The sequence below is a fragment of the Zingiber officinale genome, chromosome 11B (assembly GCF_018446385.1).
Source record: "Zingiber officinale cultivar Zhangliang chromosome 11B, Zo_v1.1, whole genome shotgun sequence".
NCBI lineage: Eukaryota > Viridiplantae > Streptophyta > Magnoliopsida > Zingiberales > Zingiberaceae > Zingiber > Zingiber officinale.
Genome location: NC_056007.1, coordinates 72389033 through 72416322, shown reverse-complemented (window position 1 = coordinate 72416322; position 27290 = coordinate 72389033). Strand labels below are relative to the sequence as shown.

At 41.8% G+C, this 27290-nt stretch overlaps 2 protein-coding genes and 1 long non-coding RNA gene across 3 annotated transcripts; 2 read left to right on the top strand and 1 right to left on the bottom strand.

The window, feature by feature from the left end:
• The first annotated feature begins 77 nt into the window (after positions 1 to 77).
• On the top strand, positions 78 to 1722 carry LOC122033507 (cytochrome P450 94C1-like). Its single transcript, XM_042592546.1, has one exon. It carries the CDS (start codon positions 145 to 147, stop codon positions 1630 to 1632), a length of 1488 nt encoding a protein of 495 aa, XP_042448480.1. The 5' UTR covers positions 78 to 144; the 3' UTR covers positions 1633 to 1722.
• A 155-nt stretch (positions 1723 to 1877) lies between these two features.
• LOC122033508 (copper transport protein ATX1-like) lies at positions 1878 to 15935 on the top strand. Its single transcript, XM_042592547.1, has 3 exons — positions 1878 to 2008; positions 15242 to 15317; positions 15565 to 15935. Exons 1-3 carry the CDS (start codon positions 2000 to 2002, stop codon positions 15726 to 15728), a joined length of 249 nt encoding a protein of 82 aa, XP_042448481.1. The 5' UTR covers positions 1878 to 1999; the 3' UTR covers positions 15729 to 15935.
• A 5478-nt stretch (positions 15936 to 21413) lies between these two features.
• Positions 21414 to 21706, bottom strand: LOC122035234. The gene is made up of 3 exons (XR_006126935.1): positions 21683 to 21706; positions 21515 to 21603; positions 21414 to 21430 (listed from the first exon to the last, which is right to left on the bottom strand). It is a non-coding gene; the product is annotated as an uncharacterized LOC122035234 (long non-coding RNA).
• Positions 21707 to 27290: the final 5584 nt, after the last annotated feature.

Here is a 27290-nt window from a genome sequence, read left to right as displayed (position 1 = left end):
CGTGTTTTTATGGCTTCAAACATGTCACACAATTAGATCAATTATTGCGGGTCGCGCCATTATAAACAAGTGCCCAGCTTCGTTGTTGCCTCACTCACTGGAGGCCCAGCTGTGAACTACTGTGCTTTAGTAACGAGAGCTGCAATGGTGGAATTCGGAACCAGCCAACTCGCCTTTGTCCTTCTCTCCTTCGCTGCAGGATTCTTCGCCTTCGCGCTTCTCCTGCTGCTGCTGCATAAGCGCCCCTGGTGCTGCTGCCACGTTTGTCGGGCCTGTCTGAGCGGTTCGTGGGCGGTGGAGTTCGACAACCTCAGCGACTGGTACGCGCACCTGCTGCAGAAGTCGCCCACCGGCACCATCCGCATCCACGTGCTCGGCAAAACGGTGACAGCCAACCCCGCCAACGTCGAGTACATGCTCCGGACCCGGTTCGATAACTTCCCCAAGGGCAAGCCCTTCACCGCCATCCTCGGCGACCTCCTCGGCCAGGGCATCTTCAACGTCGACGGCGACGCCTGGCGCTTACAGCGCAAGATCGCCAGCCTCGCGCTCGGCAGCGTCAAGGTGCGAGAGTACGCCTCTTGCATCGTCGCCGAGGAGATCGCTTCCGGCATACTGCCGCGGCTCGCGGCGGCGGCCGAGACCGGCAGCATTATCGACTTGCAGGACGTGTTCCGGAGGTTCACGTTCGACGCCATCTGCCGGATCTCGTTTGGGCTCGAGAGAGGGTGTATCGAGCTTCCGGTGCCAATGGAGGAGTTCACCGCGGCATTCGACGCCGCTTCGAGACTATCGGCGATGCGGGGCGCCGCGGTGGCTCCGGCGGTGTGGAAGCTGAAGCGGATACTTAACGTGGGGTCTGAGAGGGAACTGCGTCGTGCGATCTCGATGATCAACGAGCTGGCGAAGGAGGTCATCCGGCAGCGGCGGAAGCTGGGCTACGACGGTTGCCATGACCTACTCTCGCGGTTCATGAGCACGGCGGAGGACGACGACGAGTACCTCCGCGACATCGTCGTCAGCTTCCTCCTCGCGGGGCGCGACGCTGTCGCCTCCGCGCTTACTGGCCTCTTCCTGCTCCTCGCGCGCAACCCGCAAGTGGCGGCGAGGATCGGTGAGGAAATAAACGCCGGCGGGGAAAACATGAGCTCTTCCGGCCGAGACTATGTGCAGGCGGCGATCCACGAGAGCATGCGCCTGTACCCGCCGGTGCAGTTCGACTCCAAGTGGTGCGTGGAAGACGACGTGCTTCCGGACGGGACCTTCGTGGGGCAGGGGACGCGGGTGGTGTACCACCCCTACGCGATGGGGCGGATGGAGAGCATATGGGGAGCCGACTACGCCGAGTTCCGGCCGGAGCGGTGGCTCCGCGGGAAAGCGTTCGCCGCGGAGAGTCTCTTCAAGTACCCAGTGTTCCAGGCCGGTAACCGGGTTTGCCTCGGCAAGGAGCTCGCGCTGGTGGAGATACGGAAGGTGGTGGTCGCGGTGTTGGAGCAGTTCGACGTCGAGGTTGCGGACGCGGGTCGGCCGGTGAAGTTTGCGCCGGGGCTGAACACGACGTTTAGCGGCGGGGTTTGGGCGCGGGTGACGCGGCGGGTGGCTGTGTCCGCGGAAAATCGTGTGATTAAATAACTAAATTAGGTGTAATTTTGGGGCGGCAAATCTCGTCGCTTCCGTCGCCTGAAACGGCGTTTTACTTTAAGCATCCTCTGTTTCGCCGTCTCAGATCTGTTTTACTCAAAAATTGCCAATTTCCTCCTCGTCCTCGATTCGTAAATATCACTTTGCTCTACAAAGTTCGCAGATCCAATTCATTGCATCCCTCAGGCCCTCCCTAATCATTTTTAATGACTGCGAAAAAGTAATATTTACAAAATATAGGAGTGCAATGAAAATGTAATGAAATTTGATAAAATGATATTGTTAGAGTTGGGACTTCCACTGCGCGTCCCCAATTCTGCGTTGCGACTGCCCAAGTCCTTCCCCTTTTTGTTTCCCGATGTCGCAGGTATTCATTCGATCTCTTTAACGGGAATAAGAGTGGATCGAAGGATCGATTACTCTATTTTATTTCACAGTTTCTTAATCTTCCCCGGCTAGTTTGTCTCCTTGATTTGAGGTTTCCTTTTTGATGCATTCGGATCATTAGGGCTTCCCGTAGTTATTTATCTTTGTTGTATAATCCCCCTATGCCGAGCGTGATCGGTTCCGCCATCGATTTGTCCTTTTTTTTTTTTTGTTGTCGTCTCTTTCTCTCTTTTCTCTATGAAATCGGAATATCGGATATAGACTAGGGTTTGAGATGGTTGTCCTTGGCTTATGGTTACGCTCCAAATCTAAATCTACCAAATTTTTAGGGGGAAAGGAGGATGCTTTTAAGTTTATTGATTGCGGGTTGATGTTCCATTTTTACTTAAGATTTTCTTTCCCTCCCTTTTCTGGCTTTACATACAAAGCTCTCGGGTAAAAACAAAAATTACATGTTTTAGGGATTGATTCATGTAGGGAAATAGGAAAATCCGTGACATTTTATATAATCCATGGAATGATTAGTTGTATATATTAACTTCCTCATAAACATGGCAAGATTTTTTTTAACAGATCAAAAATTGTATTGCATAGAGTCAATTGTCCTACGTCTACGATTCATGTTCCTAAAAAGCACGAAGAAAAATATGATATTTTGTTGTCCAGTATTCAACAGGAAGATATGAAGTGATTGTGCTATTGTTTTGCTTTGTTAAATTGAATTGTTTTGGTTGTTTAGAAAAAAAATTGAAAATATGGCTGATAGCAAATATTTTATTTGGTGAGGATCTTAGTTTCTCAATAATGTTAAGATATGACTTATTTCAACTAGACAGTAAGATTAGCAATTCATGAGAAATATCAATTAGGGTCTGACTGATGTGTGCCCGCAAGTATATGAGTGTCATCAAATAATAAAAATATTGATCCCAAGGGACTGGATATAAGCATTGGAATCTAATCACAGCAAACTAGCTAAGCTATTGAAAGATTTAAGATTGCAAACACAAATGTAAAGGAAAGTAAGAGAAAGAGAAAGAGTATTGAGAAACTTGGTTTGGAAAATGTTCTAGGGGTTCGGTTTCATTGTGATGCTAATCAATGTATCATAGATCACCTATTGTCCATCCTCTATTTTCATACACTTGTAGGAAGTTAGATTCATTACTGACTCTTCCCCACGGAGGTTAAGTCGGAATGTTATCTTAATCCATATTATATGTTATTAAATGGAAGTGATTTCTATGAAGTTCGGTAACGGGATACCCCTGTCACTAGGGCCCCTCGGTCATAAATCACAAAAACACACTAACATTCAACAACATAGAGATAGAAATAATAATTATGTCCAATTCTCTACTTCCTTATGGAGAATTGCTTCTCCTTTTAAGGCAATGCACTAGATGTTCGAAAACGAGATATTCTTGACACTAGGACCCCTCGGTCATACGATCTAGGGCATTCCCCTTATGAGATTAGCAATTCCATACAAACATTCAATCAAACATGAAAATTAAGTTCAAACACACTACACACATAAGATCAAATAGATACAAGGTATAACAATGTCATATAGATAGGAAATTGGCAAATCCATGAGTTTTATATCAATTCACATCACAACTACTCCCTTAATCCTAGAACAAGAGATCTACTCCATAATTAAGAGGAAAGAATCCAAATACATAAAGATCTAAGCCAAAAACACCTAAACTCAAGAAGAGAAAGGGAAGAAGGCTTATCCTATACGAAGAGTTGTCTTTGGATCCAATCCAAGCTTCCAGAGTGATGGAGATGTTGAATTTGGCTTCGGATTGTCCAAGATAGCACTGAAGAATTCCAGATCTCGTCTAAGTTGGATCTCCTCAAGGGGAGAACCTTCCTCCCCTTGAAAAGGGGAAGAACTCCCCTTAAATAGAGCTGGGCACGGGCCTACACTGCTCGTGCCATGGTCGTGTGGATTCCACACGGTCGGATGCTACCTTGCCTCTGGTCTGATGGCACGACCGTGTGATTCACACGGTCGTGTGAATTCACACAGCCGTGGCATGCTTCATCTATGGAATTCCACACGGTCATGTGGATGCTACATGGCCGCAAGCTGCTTCTCTGTTTCATTGACACGGCTGTGTGGATTCCACACGTCGGGGCTTGCTTTGCCTTTGCTTTGTGGCACGGTTGGGTGGGTTCATACAGTCGGAGTCTTCTCCTTCTCTAGCATGTGGCACGGCTGTGTGGATTCCATACGATTGCCTTCTTTCTTAGTTTGTTCTCCGAGTCGTCTACAAGTGTCGTTTTCGCTCTAAAAGCACATCCTGTCAACAAGAAAACACACAAAGAGCAGATCTCCGATAAAGAAAAGTAATTATGCTGGAAATATGATAAGAGGTGTAAAAGTGTATAGATCAAGCGCAAATAAAAAACATAAATGTGCGTCAAAACATGCATAAAAGCGTATATAATCTACGCACATCACACCCCCAGACTTGAACCTTTGCTTGCCCTCAAGCAAAATGTCGAAATCTAAATTCATGTGCTCCTATAATGCATCATAATCCCTAGTGTACTTGTCTAACTCTATCAACTAATTTCATTTGTGAGCATAATTGTGGAGTAACCTAAATATGACCTAAGCATAAGTTCTTATGCACGATGCAATAAGTGACCCAAGATTTTCAACTTTCAATCTCTATCCTAGTCAAGTCATCATCCAATTGAGTTTCTTATGTTTTCGATGATGGGCACTTACCTGCTACACACTTGGTTCATATTTCTTAGACTACACAAGGTCTCAAACGACTACTCAGAATCAAGAGAAATATAACATTTATTTCTCTAGTAATCTAACTTGGTCTCAAAGGGGTAAATTGTTAGTTTTCATTCACGATAACTATTTTTTATCCCTTACTCAAATGTTTTTTTTTGTGTTTTATAAGGTGAAGCACTATTCACATATGCAAATATAATGTAAATGTAGGGATTTTGATTTTTCCAAGTGAGTTGTCATTACGCGAGGTCATTCGGTAACTAAAATGTAATCCAAGAAATCATCATGAGAACCAAAGTACTAAACAATTCAGATGAATCATGACTATTCCAAAGTTATTTACTATTCAAGCTTAAGTGGAGTGAAGGTAAAATCCTTAAGGTTAGGCTAAAATTCAAATTTATCTCCTTATAATACTTAGCTCACTTCATACTACTAAAGATAGGGAAAAGAGGCCTACTAAATATACTAGCATTATCTCCACAACAACGTGAATGAAGAATAAAAATGCTAATCACTTTGCTATTAGACGAGTCTAATGTGAGGATTGATGTTCTCGACATGCCACAAAACAACAAGCAAGAAAACTGAAAATCATTAACATGAAAACAAGCAAGAATGCAAAATAAAACTGAAGATGAAAACAAGCAAAAAAAAAAAAATACTAAAGATGCAAAGAAAAGAAATGTAAAAAAGGAAATCAGACTATGTACAACACCCCTCCAGACTTAAACTTTTCATCATCCCGATGAAATCAATATGGTGGTGGGTGTGGAGGGAAGGAAAGACCCCGTCCTCATCGGCCGGAAGGGAAATAGGTGTTGGTGCAACCTTAGGTCAAGGTTGACCTGGTTGACCAGACTCGAGTTGACTTGACTCGAGTTGTGTTTTGATGTTTGACGAGTTATGTTTGACAATGTTTGTACCTTGATGTTTGACAAGGATACAAGCTTGAGATAGGTGCAACCCGTGGTCAAGGTTGACCCAAGGTGAGTTGACCTGGGAAAAGTCCAAGCAGGAGCTTGGCATGGGAAAAGTCCAAGTATGGAGACTGCACGGAAAAGTCCAAGTATGGAGACTTGGCACGAGAAGTCCAAGTATGGAAGTCACATGGAAGCCCTGAGAGCTCTCCTGACCGGGTCGAGAGGGCTCGGAGCCTGCTCTCGGACCGGATGTGGAAAGTCCCGTGAGTGAAGCCAGAGTGAAGCCAGGCAGAAAGAAAACCCTAGTGAGTGAAGCTAGGTGAAAGTCCCGTGAGTGAAGCCGGGCAAAATCCAGATGGATCAAGGTGATCGGACATATGGTGTTGAGAAGGTCAAGTAAGTCAAGGGAGTGATACTTGACACGAGAAGAGAAAGTCCAAGTGGGTCAAAGGATTGACCAACCACTTGGTGAGTCTTAGCAGTCAAGGGAGTGACCGGATGCTAAGCAGTACCAACAGTCAAGGTTGACCGGATGTTGGTTCGAAGGTTTGACTTGGTTTGGGCAAAACCAAGCTCGGATCGATCAGGGATCGATCCAGGATACATCGGTATCCGGATCGGTCGTGACCGATCAAGAACCAAACAAGAGCTCATCGAGTTATCCGATCGGTCCGCAGACCGATCAGAAACGATCGAAAAAGTTCAGCAAAAAGCCCGATCGGTCCCCACGACCGATCAAGACTGACCGATCGTGGTGGAGCCCGATCGGTTCCAGCCGTGACTCAACGCTAGGTTATTTCGAGCTTCGTTCGGTCTTTTGCTTGCAGTTCGCAGTTAGCCGTGATATCGTGGATATAAGAAGAGATCGAGGGTTGTTGACTACTACACTTCTTCTTCCTCTCTCGTTGTTCTTTCTCCACCTTCGTGAGCTATGAGCTTCTTCGACTGAGTTGCTTGTTGGAATTCGTCCGTGAAGTTGGTGCTTCATCCGGACTTGACGAGAAGGCAAGCGAGTATTTGTACATTTATTGTGTATTTTGTTCTTGCTCTTCTTTGTACTCCTTATTGCTGTTGCAAAGTTCTTGTGGCGAGGTTTCTCCACCCATAAGGAGTTTATATTAGCTGGTTTTCCGGGGACTCATCCACCGACGGATTGATAGGCTTCGTCCACCTTACGGACACGCCGAGGAGTAGGAGTTTCATCTCCGAACCTCGTTACATCGACGAGTTTGAGGTTTGCTATTCTCCGCTTTCGTTTCTATTCGTTTTATTTCCGCTGCGCTAACCCTAATTGTAGAAAGAAACGAAGAATTTGGGGCGGCTATTCACACCCCCCTCTCTAGCCGCGATCATCGATCCTAACAATAGGTATACCAAGGAGCTGGCCAATGTATCCATGGCATCCATAAACTCTCTCATCCTCGCCTGGTTAGTGTCCTAGTCTTGAACAAATTTAGTCACCTGGCCTTGAAAATTCCTCTGAAACTGAAAATGATCCCATACCTCCTAGAACTGACTGGTAGACAATACGACATGACCCTCCAACATGTGTCGTTGGGAGTATTGCTTCTCATGAAGCGATTCCAAAAGGCACGAAAATATGAGAAATCGAATCTAGAGGGACCCATACCATAGGCAAAAGAGTGTCTAGCATGTTTCGGATATTTGAACGACTGTGGATGTCTAGATGAGTTTCAAGGATTTCTAAAGGGGAAGGAGGAATCTCGGGGGCTATATCAGTAATAACCCAGTTGGCGGGGTTGCAAATTGTAGTGCGCTCGGGACAAGGTAAAGGTAATGGAAATCCATTCCTCCTCATAAAAGCAAAGTCATTCTCACCCGGCATATCATTTTCAAAGTCATATAGGTATCGATATCGATCCTGTGGTTGCCATGAATAACCTCTAAATCACTAAGTTCGCAACTCAAATTTATAGCTATTTGGGTGATCAACCCGCTAAAAACTATTGACCCCGACGTTGCTTTCTCATATTTCGCAAGGGTTTACAGAAAATGGAAACCGGTATCAAAGTCAACTTTATTAAGCATTGACCAAAAAAAATTAAAGTTCCGCATTTCTAACTACCCTGTCACTCTCCCCTCTATCAAAGATAGTTTTGCTCATTACCCGATGGAGGTATCTAAATATGGAGTTTTGCATGTGGGAAGCTTTAGCTCTAGAGGTTCATAAGGATCATTTGACCCGGTAATAGAAGTCCAAAAACCATTCCAACCAAAAACTGAAGCAAACCTGCGAGATCCATCGGTAGGTAGGACAAAATAATCATTGAAATCACTAAGTGTCTACTGAAATTCTTGGTTCATCAATCTAAAACTGATTTTACCAATATATCATCATAGAAAGTAAAGTGGAGCTCAATTGAGCTTAAAAATTCAAAGACAAGGCAGGGAAATGTTAGGTGAAATGTATACATGATATTATTCCAATCAAAAGCCCTAATCAACCAATAAACATCCTCCTTGATTCCTAAAATTTCAATGCTGGAAGGATCTATGTATCTAGTGTAAACAATTTTTCTAGCTACAAGAGAAACATATCTAGATTTTTGTTCATCATTTCGAAGAACAATATGATACTCATTGTCGTTACCTTCATCGCGTGTACTCCGCTTGCCTTTGTCCTTTGAAGTGGCTTTCTCTTTGCCTTTGTCCCTCCCCGAATCTTTTTCTCCGCTTGAACCTCCACTTCCTCGTCGGATCCTCTTCAAAAGGCTGGACATGATTTGAAAGTTCTGTTGGAGAAGGTGATATTGTGGAAGAAAGAAGAGAGATCTTGTGAGAATTAGTAGATCTTGAGAGATGAGGAAGCTTAAAGTTGAAGAAGTAGAAGAGGAATTCTTAGATTTAAGTTAGATCTACACCTAGATCTAGATCTAGATCTTGAAGAGATGAGATCTAAGAATCCTTGGTGAAGAATTTGAGAGGTGAATGAAAAGGAGGTGAATGGAGATGTGGAGGCAAAGAATTGTGGAGGAGAAGAGGTGGAGAAAGTGGTGTTTGGGGTGATGCGGTGGTGGACACGGGCAGGGCACGACCGTGTCTTAAAGACATGGTCGGGTTGGGCGGAACTTCACATGGCCGTGTCATTTGACACAGCCTGGGTCTTTATACGGTTGTGTCATTTGACACAGCCGACCTCTTCTTCTCTGCCCAAGTCACACGGTCGTGTAGATTCAAACGGCCTTGGTCTTCTTCTTAGTTAGCCTCACATGGCCGTGTGGATTCACACGGACAGTTCCTTGAGGTGTGTGAGGGCTGAGTTTTTTTATGACTTTTCTCATCTTCAATTTCATCGACGCCTCCATGCCTATGAGGGGATCATGGCCAGCTCGTGGAGGTTGTATAACACTTGAAAATAAAATTAAAAATGAATAAGACAACTAATAAAGAAGAAAATTACAAACTAAACAGAATAGAACTCTTGGGTTGCCTCTCAAAAAAAAAAATCATTTGTTTTAGGTCTTTAGCTTGACCCCACTTTCATTCATTACGAACTATACCCATGGAGGGACGACTTCCCCTCCTAAGGTTGGTGATTCAAAATCTTCCTTTTTCCTTGCCCTTGGCGGGCAGACATATTTTTTATTTTTGTTTGGGGCCTCCATTCCTTTATTGTCGGACTAGGAACGACATCTAGCAACCGCCCATGAGGATGGAAATTCCATTCCTTAAGTTGGTGTGCATCTACCATTTTTGACATGGTCAGAAGAGTTAGATAATTCAAATTCTAATCTTTCCTTGCCTATCACCAAAGATAATTTGTGATTTTTTACATCATTTACAGCTCCTGCAGTGGCAAGGAATGATCGTCCTAATATGATTGGGATTTTCGGATTTTCCTCCATATCAAGCACCACTAAATCAGTGGGTATGATGGAACCACTCACCTCTATTGGCACGTCTACAATTATACTCATAGGGTACTTGTATGAATGATTAGCTAATTGCAATGCCATAGTCGTGAGCTTAAAATTTTTCAGACCTAGCTTATTATAAATAGAATAAGGAATGAGGCTAACACTTGACCCTAAATTACAGAAAGCTTTATCAAAAGTAATAGTCCCTATCTTGCAAGGGATGGAGAAGCTTCCTGGATCTTGCAACTTGGGTGGTACCATATTTAGAATCAATGTGTTACATTCCTCGGTTAATGCCACGGTCTCATGTCCTTCTTTCTTTCTTCGGGTTGTTGTGATCTCTTTCAAGAACTTAGCAATTTTGGCATTTGATGAATTGCATCTATCAATGGAACCTCGATGCAAAACTCTTTAATTTCCTCTAAAAATTTGCTAAATTTTTCATTCTTCTTTATCATGGCCAATCTTTGAGGGAAAGAGATTGTTTGACTTTGGGTGGGTGGTGGAAGAGCCTCTTCAACCTTCTTGGTAATCTCCTCCTCATTTTGTGTTTCACCTTAGGTGAGGGAGGAGAGCTCTCCTAGAGTATCAATCCCTTTTTAAGCAATCACTTAGGGATCTCCTAAGGTCGGTTCGCTCCAGAGCTCAATTCTATTACAATGTTCAACTGGATTCACATATGCTTTTCCTGGAAAACCCTTGGGTGCTCTTGTAGATGAAGAAGTTATTTGGGTTATTTGGCTATTAAGAATTTTCTGATGCCTTTCAGAATTTTTCATTTGATTAAGTTACTTAAGATCATTCTTCATTTCCATTTGAGTTGCTTGAACCTCTTCAAGCAACTTTTCGCCTTGTGATGGATGTTGTTATTGTTGTTGTTGAAAATAGCCTTGTGATTGCATCCGTTAGTAAGCTTTGCCTTTGACTAATGGGTTGGCCTTGGTCGCGGTTGTTCTTATATGAGAAATTTGGGTGGTTCCTCTATTCCGGATTTTAAGTATTGGAGTACGGATTTCCTTGCTTGGGGCTAAAGCTTGCTATGGCATCACATTTCTCGAAATTCTTAAGCTGAGAAGATACGGCCCCAAGTGGGCAAGCTTCTTGCATATGTTCCGCACTTCCACATGATCACATACTCCTATAATGGCGTTCACCATACTGGTTCCCATTGATTCTAACCTCTTCATTAAGGCATCAATCTTTGCTGACATAAGAGTTATTGTGTCAACATCAAATTTCCCCTATGCTTTAGTTGGGTTTCCAGAAAAGGAGTTTCCACCTCTTTCAGATGCCCATTAATAGTGGTTAAGAGTCACACTCTCAATAATTTCTTCAGTTTCATCTAGACCTTCATCAATGCCCTCCAGCAGCATAGTTGAGAGACACTTTGGTGTGGTAGTTGATGTCATTATAAAATGTGTGGATGACTAACTATTTCTCTGGTTCATGGTTAGGGCAAAGTCTGAGCATATTCTTAAATCTATCCCAACTTTATATAGAGATTTTGTGTCAACTTGTTTGAAACTAGCAATCAAATTTCGCATATGTGTGGGGTTGCTTGGACGATAGAATTTGTCAAGGAATAATTGTTCGCACTGCTCCCATAATGTGATACTATTGCAGGCATAGAAGTGAGTCACAACTTGGCTCTATCTCTCAAAGAAAAACTAAGCAATATCAATCTCATTGGCTGGGACTCCATTCATTTTCATTATCCCACATATCATAAAATACCTCTAGGTGTTGGTTCGGGTCTTTATGTGGCCCACCCCAAACTAGTGTTGCTGCACCATGTGAATCACCACAGGCTTTATCTCAAAATTATTTGTTTCAATGGATTGCCTGATGATGCTAGACTGAAGTCCATGAGCATATGGTGTTACGTAATCCTTAAGAGGTTTGTTTGTCATTTCAGATGATGTTTGTTCTTTTTGTTGTCTTGCAGGTTTCTTTTTCTTCGATAGGTTCTATCAATTTCAGGATCATGTGGAAATAGATCTCCTGCAAGATTAGATCTTCGCATGCAAGAACAAGATTACATGAATTCTAATCTCATAATTTAAATCCAGAGAAAAACAAAATTTTCAAATATAGAAACGAAAATCAAAGTGTAGAATTTAAATGCAAGAAGAAAATTGCAAAATTAAAAGTAAGCAAATGCAAGATATATCTAAAAAATAAAATTATAGAAATATTTATAAAATGTGAAAGAAAACAAGCTTAGACTAACTCAAGTGCTTATCAACTAATGTTATTTGCGTAATCTCCGTCAACGTCGCCAAAAACTTGATGTGTGCCCATAAGTATACGGGTGTCATCAAATAATAAAAATATCGATCATAAATACTAGAATCTAAGCACATCGAACTAGCTAAACTATTGAAAGATTTGAGATTGCAAACATAAATGTAAAGGAAAGTAAGAAAGAGAGAGAGAGAGAAAGAGTGTTGAGAAACTTGGTTTGGGAAATGTTCTAGGGGCTCGGTTTCATTGTGATGCTAATAAATGTTTCATAGATCACTTATCGCCTATCCTCTATTCATATACACTTGTAGGAAGTTAGATTCATTACCGGGTCTTCCCCACGGAGGTCAAGCTGGAATCCTATCTTAATCCATATCCTATGCTACTAAATGGAAGTGATTCCTATGAAGTCCGGTAACGGGATACCTCTGTTATTAGAGCCCCCATAAATCACAAAAACACACTAACATTCATCAACATAGAGATAGAGATAGAGATAGAGATAATAATTATGTGCAATTCCCTACTTCCTTGTGGAGAATTGTTTTTCCTTTCAAGGCAATGCCCTAGATGTCCGAAAACGGGATACCTTTGTCACTAGGACCCCTCGGTCATACGATCTAGGGCATTTCCCCTATAGGATTAGCAATTCCACACAAATATTCAATCAAACATGAAAATTAAGCTCCAACACACTACACACATAAGATCAAATAGATACAATGCATAACATGTCATATAGATAGGAAATTCGCAAATCCATGAGTTTTACATCAATTCACATCACAACTATTCCCGTAATCCTAAAACAAAAGACCTACTCCATAATTAGGAGGATAGAATCCAAAGACATAAAGATCTAAACCAAAAACACCTAAACTCAAGAAGAGAAAGGGAGGAAGACTTATCCTATACGAAGAGTGGTCTTCGGATCCAATCCAAGCTTCCAGAGTTATGGAGACACTGAATTCGGCTTCGGATCATTCAAGATAATGCCGAAGAAGTCCAGATCTCATCCAAGTTGGATCTCCCCGAGGGGAGAATCTTTCTCCCCTTGAAAAGGGGAAGAACTCCCCTTAAATAGAGTTGGGCACGGGCCTGGCACGACCCGTGCCACGGTCGTGTGGAATCCACACGGCCAGATGTTGCCTTGCCTCTGGTCCGGTGGCACGGCCGTGGCCTGCTTCATCTCTTGAAATTCCACACAGTCGTGTGGATTCCACATGGCCACAGGCTGCTTGTTCTCTGTTTCATTGACATGACCGTGTGGATTCCACACGGCTGGGGCTCTGCTTTGTGGCATGGTCATGTGGGTTTACACTGTCAGAGCCTTCTCCTTCTCTAGCATGTGGCATAGCCTTGTGGATTTCACACGGCTGAGCCCTTTTTCTTCGTTTGTTCTCTGAGTCATCTACGAGCATCGTTTTCGCTCCAAAAGTACATTCTGTCAACAAGAAAATACACAAAGAGCATATTTCCGACAAAGAAGAGTAATTATGCTGAAAATATGATAAGAGGTGTAAAAGTGCATAGATCAAGTGCAAATAAACTACGTGAATGTGTGTCAAAACATGCATAAAAGTGTATATAATTCATGCACGTCACTGACTTTTATAGCTGTGAATAATGATTGTGTTGGTGCTGTGGAAGTGATTCGGGTCGCTAGAAGGGAGGGGTGAATAGCATACCTGCAATTAAAATTTCTATTTCTCTTGTTAACGGCTAAACAAGGATACACATTAATTAAGTAAAATAAACACAAACATAAAGAGATGGACACGAGAGATTTATTTGGTTCACAACCCCCCAGCTTGCTACGTCCAAGTCCTTATGCACAGGAAGCAGCTGTTCGCTATCCTTATCCTCTTCGGTAAAGTGTCGGAGGCGGAGAAGTTTCTTACAACTAATTACAATAGAGAAAGAAAACTTGAAAGCACTGAGGAACATAAGGTATTCAAATGTGTGTTGTTATTTGAACATAGCTCCTTGCCTCCTTTTGTAGCCTTTTGTCGGGCTATTGACGTGACACGTTCAGTCGATCAAAAATTGATGACATGGCAAACAGAACTCATCTACTCGACGGTCCTCGCTCATCCCTTTGCTGACATGGCACCCTTTTGGTCAACTAATAACTTATCGTTCAATCAAAACTTAGTCGGCATTGGAAGACTTCTTTGGATCTGCTGCCACGTGTTCTTTGATTGCCCGATCCTGCTTACATTGGATCCCTGCTACTGGATCAGCTTCCACGTAGTTTCCGATAGCTCAATCCTGTTGTCCGTTCAACCGATCCAGCTCGAACGATAAACTGGAAGCATATAAATATTTATCCTGTACTTTGGTCGACCAAACCGCTGGTCCGATCAATCGAAAACCTTTTTTCGGTCAAACTTCTGATTTAGTTGACTTCCGCCAAAGATTGAGTCTACCCTCGTTGAATATAGGTCACTCAATCTCTCATCTCACCATCTTACGTTACACATGCTTCCTCCTGATTCTTATCTCTCGAATGCTCACTCCTCGTGCCATCTTTCTCGCTCCACCGGAGTACTCTTCCGCAATTTCTTATCCATCGAATGCACCGAGCCTATCAGCTCCTTTCTTGCCAAGGTCTTGCTATCTCCAATGTTCCTCATCCTTTCTGATCCTTCGAGTGCCCCATACCACCCTTTACCGTACTCCACTGGATCCTGAGCCATCAGATACTTGTGTGTTATCATGAGTCCTTGCACACTTAAAACACATATAACAAGGCCCAATTTAAACTTATTCAACAACGCATCAAAACACTCGTGGCTTCACCACTTAGGGTTATAACAGATTGCACAGAATTTGTTTGGTTGCTTCTTAGCATGATTTAGCCCATTAGTTTTGTCCTTTGCTCATCAAGATGCCCATTATTTCGCTTGCCACAAATTCAGTTCATTGTGATGGGAATACCTTTTATATTACCTTCTTTAATTTGAAACATTCAACCTGAAAACTGCTTAGCACTTAAGGACCTTGTATGGGACAAATTTGATCCCTTGCTTTCATTTCCGTGACTAATAGTTTTTTTTTGTGGTATTAGATTTTGTAATTTTATTTTGTTTCTTTGAAAACAATGGCTTCTTTTCTAGTGATGTTTTAATCTCCAGTGATTTGTTGATGTACGGTATCCCTTCTCTCTATATATATACTCCTTTCTAATACTTTGAATAACTGAAGGATCAGATGCTTCTTTTTAGTTCAATACAGTTGTCGTCTTCATATTCATATCCCTGTATTATTTCTTCCTTTTCTCCTCTGAATTTTAGCCAAAATATCAACTCTCTGCTACGTTGGATCTGGTGACAAACTATTGGTCTAAGATGCTAGTCTTGAAGATGTTTATGGTATTCTGATGTAATTCTGTTTTGCAGACCGTCGTCCTTAAGGTTGGTATGTCATGTGAAGGCTGTGTTGGAGCTGTTAAGAGGGTTCTTACCAAAATGGAAGGTCAATACCTCCTTGCTGTACTATTTCTTGATGTTTAACTTTCTTGGAGTTTATTGTTTATTAGTCTCGTTTGCATGTATTCACCACCATGAGAAGCTCAATGACAACTTGTGCTGCCCTATTAAGTGATTTCATACATCTGACTCTAGTAATGCCTCTGGAGGCGTGACATTTATCATTTTAGTAAATTTAAGTATCATTTCAACCAGATTTAACATTATGGTTCATTTTTTCTCATTGCTTTCAGGTGTTGAATCCTTTGATGTGGATCTGAAGGGGCAGAAAGTGACTGTCAAAGGCAATGTACAGCCTGAAGCTGTTCTTCAAACTGTTTCGAAGACAGGCAAAAAGACTTCATTTTGGGAGGAAGGTACTCCAGCTGATGCCCCCGCTGCTGCTACTACTGCATGATTGCTACCCATGCTTCTTCTCTATATAACTATCTTCTTAAATATCACTCTATCCAGCTTCATCAGTGTTATATGGATCTGCTGATGGCAATGTTGTTGTGCATGGGATTGTCAATACATGATCAGCCCTCCGTTTAGTACAACAGCATGTTAGTATTTCGGTGTATTCAATAAAATTATAAAGCGGGATATGGTTTGTGGATATTAATGTATGTGGGCTATAAACGAGTCGAGTTGAGCTTTGAGAGAGATCTCCTAGTCCATAAAAAAATGGATCAGGAGATGGTCTACTTTCAATTATGGTCAGATCGTAATTGTGATCCGGTTGTAATTGGTTGTGATCCTTTCATGGTTTATCATCCTCATCAGGTTATAGTTTAGGTCGGAGCTGACGGTCGGAGGCCATCGAAAGTAGGCAAGTGTTCAAGTTGTCGGGCGCTGAGCAAGGGACGACCTCTGGCTGTCCGTTCCGACCTCTGGTCGTCCGTTCTGACTCAAATTATAATTTGGTGGGAACGGTGAACCCATTAAGGGATCGCAACCGATTACGTCCGAATCGCAATTACGATCTGGCCGCAATTGGGAGTGGACCTGTCACGCCCTGGGGATATAGTTCTCGGTACCCCACTCAGTGACAATATAATATAAGAAATCCTAAGAACCATTTAAACAAAATAATCAGGAAATATATATATATATATATATATATATATAGTTTTTGTAGACCATAAAACTATATAGATAGACGACATTTGAAATAAAATTATAAAATGTGAATACAACGAAATAAAAGTAAAACAAATCAGGAATTAATACATCGAGATTTCTTAGCAACTCTATGTAAAGTCGGAACCAACTATAATATCAAAAGGCTCCCTGTGTCTACAAAACAGGAGGCCAAGGAATGTAGACAATTAGTCAAATGGTTAAGTGAATATTCAAGAAAAATGTGCATGAATTTAATCCTGTTTAAGAAGTCAAAGAAGTAGAGTAAATCATAATCTGTCGTTACAACTTTAGGTTATTCTTAAAGTTCTCCATTTATACATATATATGTATAATCATGTTCGGTTATCGTTATCTATAATTAAGTAATATTTTTATATTAGAGTTTAAGATCTTCACCTTATTATCATCAATTAAAATCAATTCTCCAATCTTATTATTTAATCAATCGATATACGAGTTATCATGGTAACATCAGCATGTATATCAATGGTCTACATCTGATAAATCAACTAAAAAGTCAATCGTTGGAGTAAATATTATCATAGTGGAATATCACATGGATAGGCTAAAAGTCTCCTCAAAGTATAAGATTATCGCATACATTATCTGACGTACGAGCTATCAGACCTCACCGGTGGAAGACATAATAAACACTGACCGAGGGCTACATCACGCCACCATGCCTCGGGTGTACGGTCAGGTCCTCTAGACCGCGGGCCACCGGAAAATTACAATAACATGTGGGTGGTCCAGTACTCCAATATAAAGCTCTGATATAAAACTAGGCTCATAATTTTCACTTTTTAATATTCTTCATTTACCATCTTTCTTATTTCACTTTAAGAATTATATTTTATCCATTTATCATAATTGTTCTCTTGTCATATCAAATGAATTAACATTTTCGTATCAAGTCTTTTAATTTATCATCCTAGGGTTTATATATAAAAAGTTGTAAGTATCAACAGATAGAAGATCAAAAACATGGAGTATATATAGAAGGTCAAGCAAGTCAAAAGATAGGTATCAACAGAAGAGTAATTAAGAATATTTATTTAATTTTTAAAACAACCTCTCCCATAATAATCCCAGTATAAACCCACATATGAACAAGAAATAATATTAATTATTTACCCTCCTCGATTTTATTATTTTAACCCATTTTGCTACTTGTAATATTATTTTAATTCCCATTTGAAAATAGTTATACAAATATAGGTTACTATGGTTGCTGGAAAAAGAGGGCAGCAACTTGGGTTGTCTTCCCTTCGTCGCTAGCTGTCTTAGCTAGCTTAAGCAAGCTCCGGCGAACTCCGACGGTGTTGCCAAGAAAAGGACAACAACTAGGGTTGCTGTTGGAGAAACAAAAGGCAGCAAAATGTTGTTGTTGGTGGGGGAAAAAGGAGGGAGTAACTAGGGTTGCTGCTCTTAGTTGTTAGAGGAGAAGAAAGGCAACAATGTTAGTTGGGGAAGGATGAAAATAGAGAGGACGACTGCTGGAATAGTAAGGGGAGAGGAAACCTTTTTCGTTTTCACCAGTTGTCTCGGCAAGCTCGGGCGAAGGCCACAGCTAGTTTTGACGGCTGCTGTGCTTGGTTAGAAAATAGGGCAGCAACTAGGGCTTCGTTTTCCCCTCTTAGCTAGTGGTCCGGCGAGCTCCGGCAAACTCAAACGAGGTTCAATGGTGTTGCCGAGAAGTAGGACAGCAAGGAAGGGGAAGCTTGTTGCCATTGGAGAAGAGAAGAGAAGAAGAAGAGAAAGGGGTTGCAAGCTTCGGTGGGGAAGAGAAGAAAAGAGGAAGAAAAAGGAAGAGGCAGGGGGTGCACGTGGGTAGGTATGGGTTGGATTTTCTTTTTTCGTTCAATACTTAACAGGACCATCCCCTGGTCTACTTTTTCGTGGACCAAGAGATCTGGTCTCGAGTTTTGGGGTGTTCAAGCTTGTTTGATAAGATAACCGAGCCAAACTGAGTTTAAAATGAACAAAGTTTTTGAAATGATTGTTTAAGTTTGGCTTAGTTTATTTTTTATGAGCTTAAGTTTGTTTAAAGTTTGACTTGAGTTTGGTTCGTTTAGATGTTATTGAGCTTTCAATTCAAGCTTAGTTTGAACTTAGTTCAAGTTTGGTTCATTTAGATGTTATCGACTCTCAATTTAAGCTTATTTGATTGTTTAAAATTTTTAGTTGTTTGATTGGTTATTGAAGTTGATAATTCAAATTTATTTATTTTATTTTATTATTTATTTAGCATATTGATAAGAGTTTTATTAATAAATATAATTTATGAATATTGTTTACGAACATTCACTAAATTCACGAACGTTAACGAGTTGAACACATATATGTTCAAACTTATCTGTTTAATTAATTTTGTGTATATTGAACGAATATAAATAAGTTCTTATCAAGTCAAACACTAATCTTGTTCATAAACGCTTGATTTATTTACAGCTCTTGATTCATGATGCGGTAATAAGGAGCCCTACCCCGTGGAGGATAGCTACCATGGGGGAGGTCAAAGTCAATGCGGTCAATGTTGGGATAACATCGGTCGTTTAAGCGATCAAGTCAACGTTAAGACATTATCAGTCGATTGGGCGATCATGCCCCGACCGGAGGGAGAAGGGTATGATCCGACCTCGCCGTTGACACGGGGAGGTGTCAAACAACTGACAGTCAATTGAGTAGGGGGCGTCGGACGGAGAAGGAGTCAATGTGAAGAAGCCGGGCCGAGTGGCTACCTCGCTCGGCCAGGTAGTAGGACTTGACATTGGTAGAGCGGAACTTCTGTCGAGCGGCTACCCCGCTCGGCCAGGCAGCAGGACTTGACATTGGCAGAGCGGAACTTTTGTCGAGCAGCTACCGCGCTCAACCAAGCAGCAGGACGTGGCATAAGCAGAGTGGAACTTCGGCCGAGTGAACGCGAGACAAACATAGTAGAGTTTCGGTCGAGTGGACGAGACACAGGAACAGCGAAGTTTCGGCCTAGCAGCCAACCTGCTCGGCCTAGCAGCATACTCTCTGGGATACATCGACATCCTTTTGGGAGTTAATGTCGCTGACACCAGGCATGGGCAATCAGAAAATCGTACGGCGGAAACTTCCACTGTCACTTCATAGATATGCTCGGCCCGTTGAGGTACTGTGTCAGAGACACTTTATTGACAAGCCTTTTCAGGGAAAACTTTGGGAAGCATGCTCACCTTGGAGAGCGTGCATACTGTCACGCCCCCAGAAGAGTCCCTGTCCGAGAAAATTTCGGCAGCATCTCCCCTGTACGGCGGACAATCAAAAATTTTCTACAAGCACTAAATACTCAGCCACAGGCGGCTGGAATCATAACAATAATAAAAATCAATCACCACGCAGTTTATATATATATTCAGCCTCTGGCTGACACAACCACGCAGTAATAATACTCTGACTCAAAAACCACCCTACTCAACTACACTCGTAAAGCTCAAAACCGCCGAACTCACCTCTTCTGCCATCCAGGCAGGCATGTAGTAGAATAAAAACCAAATCCAAATCCATCGATATAATAAAATCTATATCATGTCCATAAGCAAATAAATCCAGAATATAACGAGTTCAAACATAACAGTAGAAACCAAAAGAAACCAAACATATCCCTGTAAATGCTTGCAGGATGTTCATAAACACCTACATTCATAATATCAACTGTTAATGAAATGAAAGTAAAACTCAATCCTACACAGATCAAGAATTTTCGGCAAGAGTTCTGAAACCATAAAGTTGTTCTCTTGCTACCAAAATTTGCTATTATCATTATGTTCAATTCTCAAAGATAGTCAACACCACCGAGTGGATAAGGCTTGGTCATGATGTTGTTGTTATCGCCAATTCTCAAAAGATTAGGTAATGCAAGCGAAATGACCACAATCAAACACACATGCAAACACTGATAATGATAAGTCCTGGTCACCCTGGTCACCCCGACGATCATCTCATACAAAAGTGAGGCCGAGTGGGTAGGGGTGACACCGTGCACTCGTCGTCACTACTCCCGATGAGTGACCGAGTGGACGGGATCTTTGAGTACACCTATCCTCCTACCCCAAATCATAGATGGGGGAGCGCAATGCTCTCAACTCCCGGTACTCAAAGACGGGGAGGAATCCCTGCCGGATAACACGTTGTGTCACACTACCCATGAGCGGACCAACGGTGCCTAACAGAGTCCCTGCTGCAACACACTCAGCCTGAATCGACCACTAACCCATGAGTGGTGGTGTGTGCAGATCCATGTAATGGCGATGTGCTCACAATAATGGAGCGGACTATCGCACAGCATGCAATCATGCAAATGGTGCATGGCACTAACCACAAGAATATCCTGACCTAATCCACATATATATAAAAATGCATCAAAGGTCAACGAATCCAAAACAATCCAAAGGTATACAGAAGGTATAAAACCTAGGTCCTGAACATGGTCAAGCATGACATATCACTACCCCTATAAGCATGTATAAACAGGTAAAATATACCTGAGATGCAAAACCAATCAATCAATCAAGCATGTAAGATTTGGGTAGTGATTAACCGAAACAGATAAGAAACACAATTAATACAACATGTTAATTTAATTACTAAGCATATCAAATGACATAAGTCAAAAGTACCCGCCTCCGAAAATAGAAAGGTCCAATCTGACTCCGAGATACTCGTCTCGCGTCAAAGTCCTGTGTTAAATCCCACAGTTTAACTAATTTAATTATAAACAAATAGATAAACTAATTTCTAATCCACTGACCAGTTAGGGTTAGTTTCATTAACCCCAACTACACCGCTATACAACTTCTAAACCTAAATCAATAATTATTGCTAACACAACTAGCAATAATCTAACACAAAGATCAAAACCATAAACTTTACCTCAATTCAACCGCTGCTGGAAGTCACAAAGTTGTTACCCAATTATGATTGTTTACAGCCAGCAAAGATAAATTGCTACTGGAACAAAACGAACAAACCAAAACAGTAATTAATCCACATTCTTAAACATACAGAATTTCCAACCAAGCTACACCTTACCTCAATCCTCACAGCAGGGAGGTTGCTGCTGGAAATTGCTAGCTGAAAATACCTACTGTCGCAAATTCTTGGCCGGAGCTACACTGATTCTACAACCACAGACATCCACCCGGTGAGCACAACATCCTGTACCAAATCTGAAATCCAAATCCAATAAACCTTACTTACCCGATACCTTCTTGTTTTCTCTCTGTCGACAGCTAGTGGTGAAGCAGGAAGATCCGATGGTGAGGCATAGGTCACGGTGAAGCCACTAGAGCTTGGAGTTTTGCCTTTGGTTGAAGACCAACTCGCTAGAGCGGCGGTGAACCAAGTCTAGGGCATGACTCGATACTGCTCGCTCTCGGCAGTGGCACACAGAGGAAGAACTAGGCTCGGCGGGGTGGACACACTGTTCCAGTCGGCTGTGGGTGACAACGGCGGCGCAAGATCACAGGGGAGGCCGGCAGTACTAGGGCACGACCCAATCGGCAGAGAGGCTCGGCCGTCGGCTGTGGTGGCTCCGGAATCTCCACAGCGAGGGAAAAAGAGAAGAAGGCGATCGGCGGCGCCGGGTGGCTAGGGCACCGAGGGGTGCGTCGGCGATTAGGGCACAGCCGTCGGGCTGTGGAGTCGTCGGGGGAGGCGCGGCAGGCACACGCGGGGGAGAGAAGAAGGGAAGAGGCAATGGCTTCGGGTTTCGGGGAGGAAGAGACCGCCGGCCGGCGGTTAGGGCCGGCGTCGGGCGTGAGAGAAGAAGAGGAGAAGGCTCGGGTAGGGAGAAGAGTTTTCGGTGAGGAGAATAAAGAAAAGGAATTTAAAAAGAAAAAGTAAAAAAAATCAACTTTTTCTCACTTAAATGGGGTAGCCCGAATAGGCTTTTCCGGGCCCCGTTTTTATCCCCGTCAACTCGTCCGTACGAGCTAATTAAAATGTCCAAAATTCAAAATTCCCTTATTAATATTCGTCATTTTTTATTTTACATTCTCCCCACTAATAAAAATTTGGTCCCCAATTTCGTTATCTACCATCTGTAACAAATAACAATAATAAATGCTGAACGGTAAACAAAATCACATACCTCAAGTGAAAAGATGGGGGTATCGAGCTCGGATCGTATCCTCGAGCTCCCAAGTAGCCTCTTCATCCGAATGATGCTGCCATCCGACTTTAACCAGCCGGATAGTCTTGTTCCGCAACTGACGCTCTTTCCGGTCAAGAATCCATACCGGAACCTCCTCATAAGTAGCATAAGGCTGAAAGGGAACTGGAATATCTGCCAGCACATGTGTCGGGTCGGGCACGTATCTCCTCAGCATCGATACGTGGAATACATCGTGCACATCTGATAGGGACGGTGGTAGTGCCAATCTGTAAGCTACTGCTCCAATCCTTTCCGAGATCTGGAAAGGTCCAATGTACCGCGGAGCTGGCTTACCTCTGAGGTCAAATCTCTTCACCCCTTTCGTGGGCGAAACTCGCAGAAATATATAGCCGCAAATGGAGAACTCAAGGTGTCTCCGACTCGGGTCAGCATAACTCTTCTGGCAGTCTTATGCTTTTGACATCCTCCGTCTGATAATACGGACCAACTCTGCCTCACGTTGAGCCCTATGAGGTCCCAACAACTGGGTCTCTCGGATTCTCGTCCTGATCGACGACTGAGCAACTATGGTAACAAGAATACCCTGCTCTGTATGTCCCTGCTCCTCAATGTCTAACTCAGAGAAATCCTGAATCAAATCTATGACCACAATTCGGTGGCAAGCTAAAGTCCCTCTGGACCTCTAGCTAAGTGCATCGGTAACCACATTAGCTTTTCCTAGGTGATAGCTAATGGTACAATCATAATCCTTCAGGAACTCCATCTATCTCCTCGGTCGAAGATTAAGTTCCTTCTGAGTGAACAGATATTTGAGACTCCGATGGTCAGTGAGAATCTCAATGTAACATCATACAGGTACTGCCGACAAATCTTCAGGGCAAAAATAATAGCGGCCAACTCCAGATCATGAACTGAGTATTTTCTTCTCAGACTCCCTCAACTATCGAGAAACATATAAGAATACTCTACCGTGCTGCACCAGAACAGCACCCATACCCTGTAGAAACGCGTCGGTGTAGAGGACAAATCCGTCCTCTCCAGAAGGTAAAAATCAAAAATCGAAGCCGACACTAGTCTCCGCTTCAGCTCCTAGAAGCTGATCTTGCAATTCTCAATCCAAGTAAACTTCATGCATTTCATGATCAGGCGTGTAGGTAGCATAGCAATCCGTGAGAAACCCTCAACGTATCTCAGGAAATATCGGCCAAACAAAGGAGGTTGCAAGCCTCTTCTATTGACTCCGTCTACTCCCGACGGTAACAATCTCGATCTCATGTGGAACCACGGTATACCTCTATTGGTGATGTGTGGCTCAAACATCTCACAAAAGACAACCAAAATACACACTACTGATCTTCACATCTAGACATTTCCATCGAAACATCTCTAGGACTATGCAAAGATGATGTGCGTGACTCACCGTGGATCCAAAATAAATCACAATATCGTCAACAAAGACAATGTAAACCGATCCAAACATCCTGGGAATACCAAAATCATCCAGTCTCTGAAAACATCTAAGGTTCTGCAAGCCTTAATGATAAAACCAAGATACATAATGTCTGTATCACAAACCTTCTTAACCATAACATCCCTGACAATAAATCTGTAATATAATCATCAACGATATAAATCCTCTAAGCATAGATCCTCCAGTGTGAGAGCAACGCTCCATCACAGAAAACACCACATATGTGGGAGCAACGCTCTACCACAAGAAATCCTCAATATGTGGGAGCAACACTCCACCACAAATAATCTGAAATATGTATCTGCAAATAATATAGGAGCAATGCTCCGCTACCAACAATCCGTGATATGTGGGAGCAACGCTCCACCACAAAACAATACCTAAGTACCCCAAGACACCTAACTATCAAGCTAGAGACTGTACAAGATCTCTCTACCACAATTCGCTGTGGTTAGCCTAGGATATAACAACCTAGTAACTAATCAAATCCATCATCAATTCTATCAGCATCCTAGTGGGTCATCCACTGATAGGAAAATTAGTTGATGGGTTAATTCAACAAATGACATAATGCAGTCACTCCATATTCTGCATTCAGTATAAGTAAAATCATCATACTGCTACCAATGTATACACCTAGCACACATGCTCACACAACATATGTATGATCAACAAAATCCTCCAATTATTTACACCAAACATACTCACAACTCAGGTATATTCAGTATGATACCTCCAACAATACATACCGAACACGTGTGCAAAATCAATGTAGGTAAAATCAACAATACACCACAAACAACACTCACATGACATATCTTCACCTATGCCAAGAGTATAACCAACATATACTTCCAATAAAGCATACTAAACTCAGGTGCACTCACAAATCAAACATAATCAAAAAGTTACATCGATACCACACCAAACACATATGTACATATCACAACTCAGATTAAATCGACAAAATGCCTCCATCAAAACACCACCGATGTACTTATACTACATCTCGGATTTAATCAACAAGCTATCTTCAATAATACCTCCAGATACATACACCGAACTACATATCTATGATCCACAAGGAACCTTCAAATCATATCAGAACATGGATACATATACTACTTGCAAATGGACAGTCTACCACAGGACTCCTACAACCCAAAACAATCATGATATATATGCAAAATCAGCATACCAGCTCAATCAAAGAGACCAACCTTATGCTACCAACACTCATGGGTTACCGGTATATCTAAACAAAATTCATGCATATGTATCAAGCATGAATACATCAATCAAAAACAACCTAAAATAAAGCAGCCTAATCATCCAGTAACAACCCTGCTCTAGGTTCAAAGGAAACTGGTATCGGACAAGAAAAATATACACACCGTGGTATAACATTGCCAGTCAATGTCATACACTACCAAGACTATATCCAATGGGAAAAATTTTATCATCATAAATCCAAATGTACTCTTCCAGTTTACACTAGTAACGATTGTATCCCATAAGTGTTAAGCAATTAGCTCTACACTTCCTTACATCAGCGGGGTCGCATATTCCAATGCACCCTCTAAGTTATCCCACCAGGTATATACAGTTCACGGTCAAAGTCTTCATGGAATAGGATACATCGATCCTTTATAAACTATCCAAGCTGAAAATGATTTCTGACTAAATCAGTCATTCCCACGTCAGTACAAAACATGTACTCAAAGGTGCTCTAGATACATAACTAAGCACAAATAAGCTAAAGGTTCGAACCTCTAAAAATAGATCATGGCAATCCTCTACTGATCAACCAACAAAACTAAATCATTCATCTACTAACTAATCAAGAATACCTTAATCCTCCACAAGCAACTAAGGTATATCCAACCACATAATATCATATGTATAAATGTGTACGACCCAAATAAAATCAGAATTTAAGAACATCAAGACACTCTCATCTTCATCCTCAAAAACATCAGCCCACACTATATCAGATGAATAAATCTCTACTCCCCATGAGGGCAAGTTAGCATTCAAAACATCAATCATTATTTATCCACATATTCCCATATCAGAGGAAGCATATATCAATTTTTTTTCATCCTGTTAACTATCCATAACCAACCAGATTTATTAAAATCTCTTAGGCACATTCAACCGTAAACTCTCCAGCACCCAATTTATAATCTGATCACCAACCATAATCATCAAACCTGTGAATATCATAAATGACACTCACTATGTCACCATCAATGACAACCCAAATATAAATCATCAAAATAGTTATCCACTAATAGATCATCAAAACAAATATCTAGTAATTGATCATCAGACAACCACATAACATTTACTCTCATAAATCATTAGAAATCAACATATCATACTATCTGATCTCACAATATCCCTCAACCTCAAATCATTCTCAACAATGATCAAACATGGTAACCCCCAATGATCAATTTCCATCGTACCTGGTACCCTAATATCCAAAAGATATGAGTATAAAACTCTCCTGGCTAAGTCAACAGGAATATGTAGGTATCATCCACTACCCAGCTAACAATAGCAGAGGCTAGTATGTGCCTCCATCTCCTACAAGTAGTAACAGAAGCTAACACTACTGATGGTATGATAAGAAATATCACCAGAGATTATAATCCTTTATCTCTATTAAGGTCAACCATCCTCAATGGCTAACCCATCACAAGTAATATGTGCTACAGCAACCAGACAGGTACTAAATAAAGAATGCTATTACCTGTCTTAACTATCATAAAATAAACATCATACCTATTTGGCGTCTGGAGATGTTCCATCGCTGTCCAGTCCCCAACTTCTGACCTCAAAATTCCGAACAAGAAAATCGCCGGAAATCCATATAAATCCGAAACGAAAATCCGAAACATAACCATATCGAAAATCCGAAAATGCCGGTTTGACTCATGAGCAAACGGCTAACCAAATATCCGAATACCAACGGTGTCAGATAAATCTCGAACACCAGCGGATATCATAACCGCTCGATACCAATGAATTGTATCGGATAAATCTCAAAATCCATAATACAAAATCCAACAAGTATCGCCAAACTTGGCGCTCGATACCAAATAAATAAATTGGTATCGGGTTATCCCAAACATCAAAAATACGAAACAAAGATCGTATAACGTGCTCCGATACCACTAAATTGTCACGCCCGGAAGAGTCCCGTCCGAAAATTT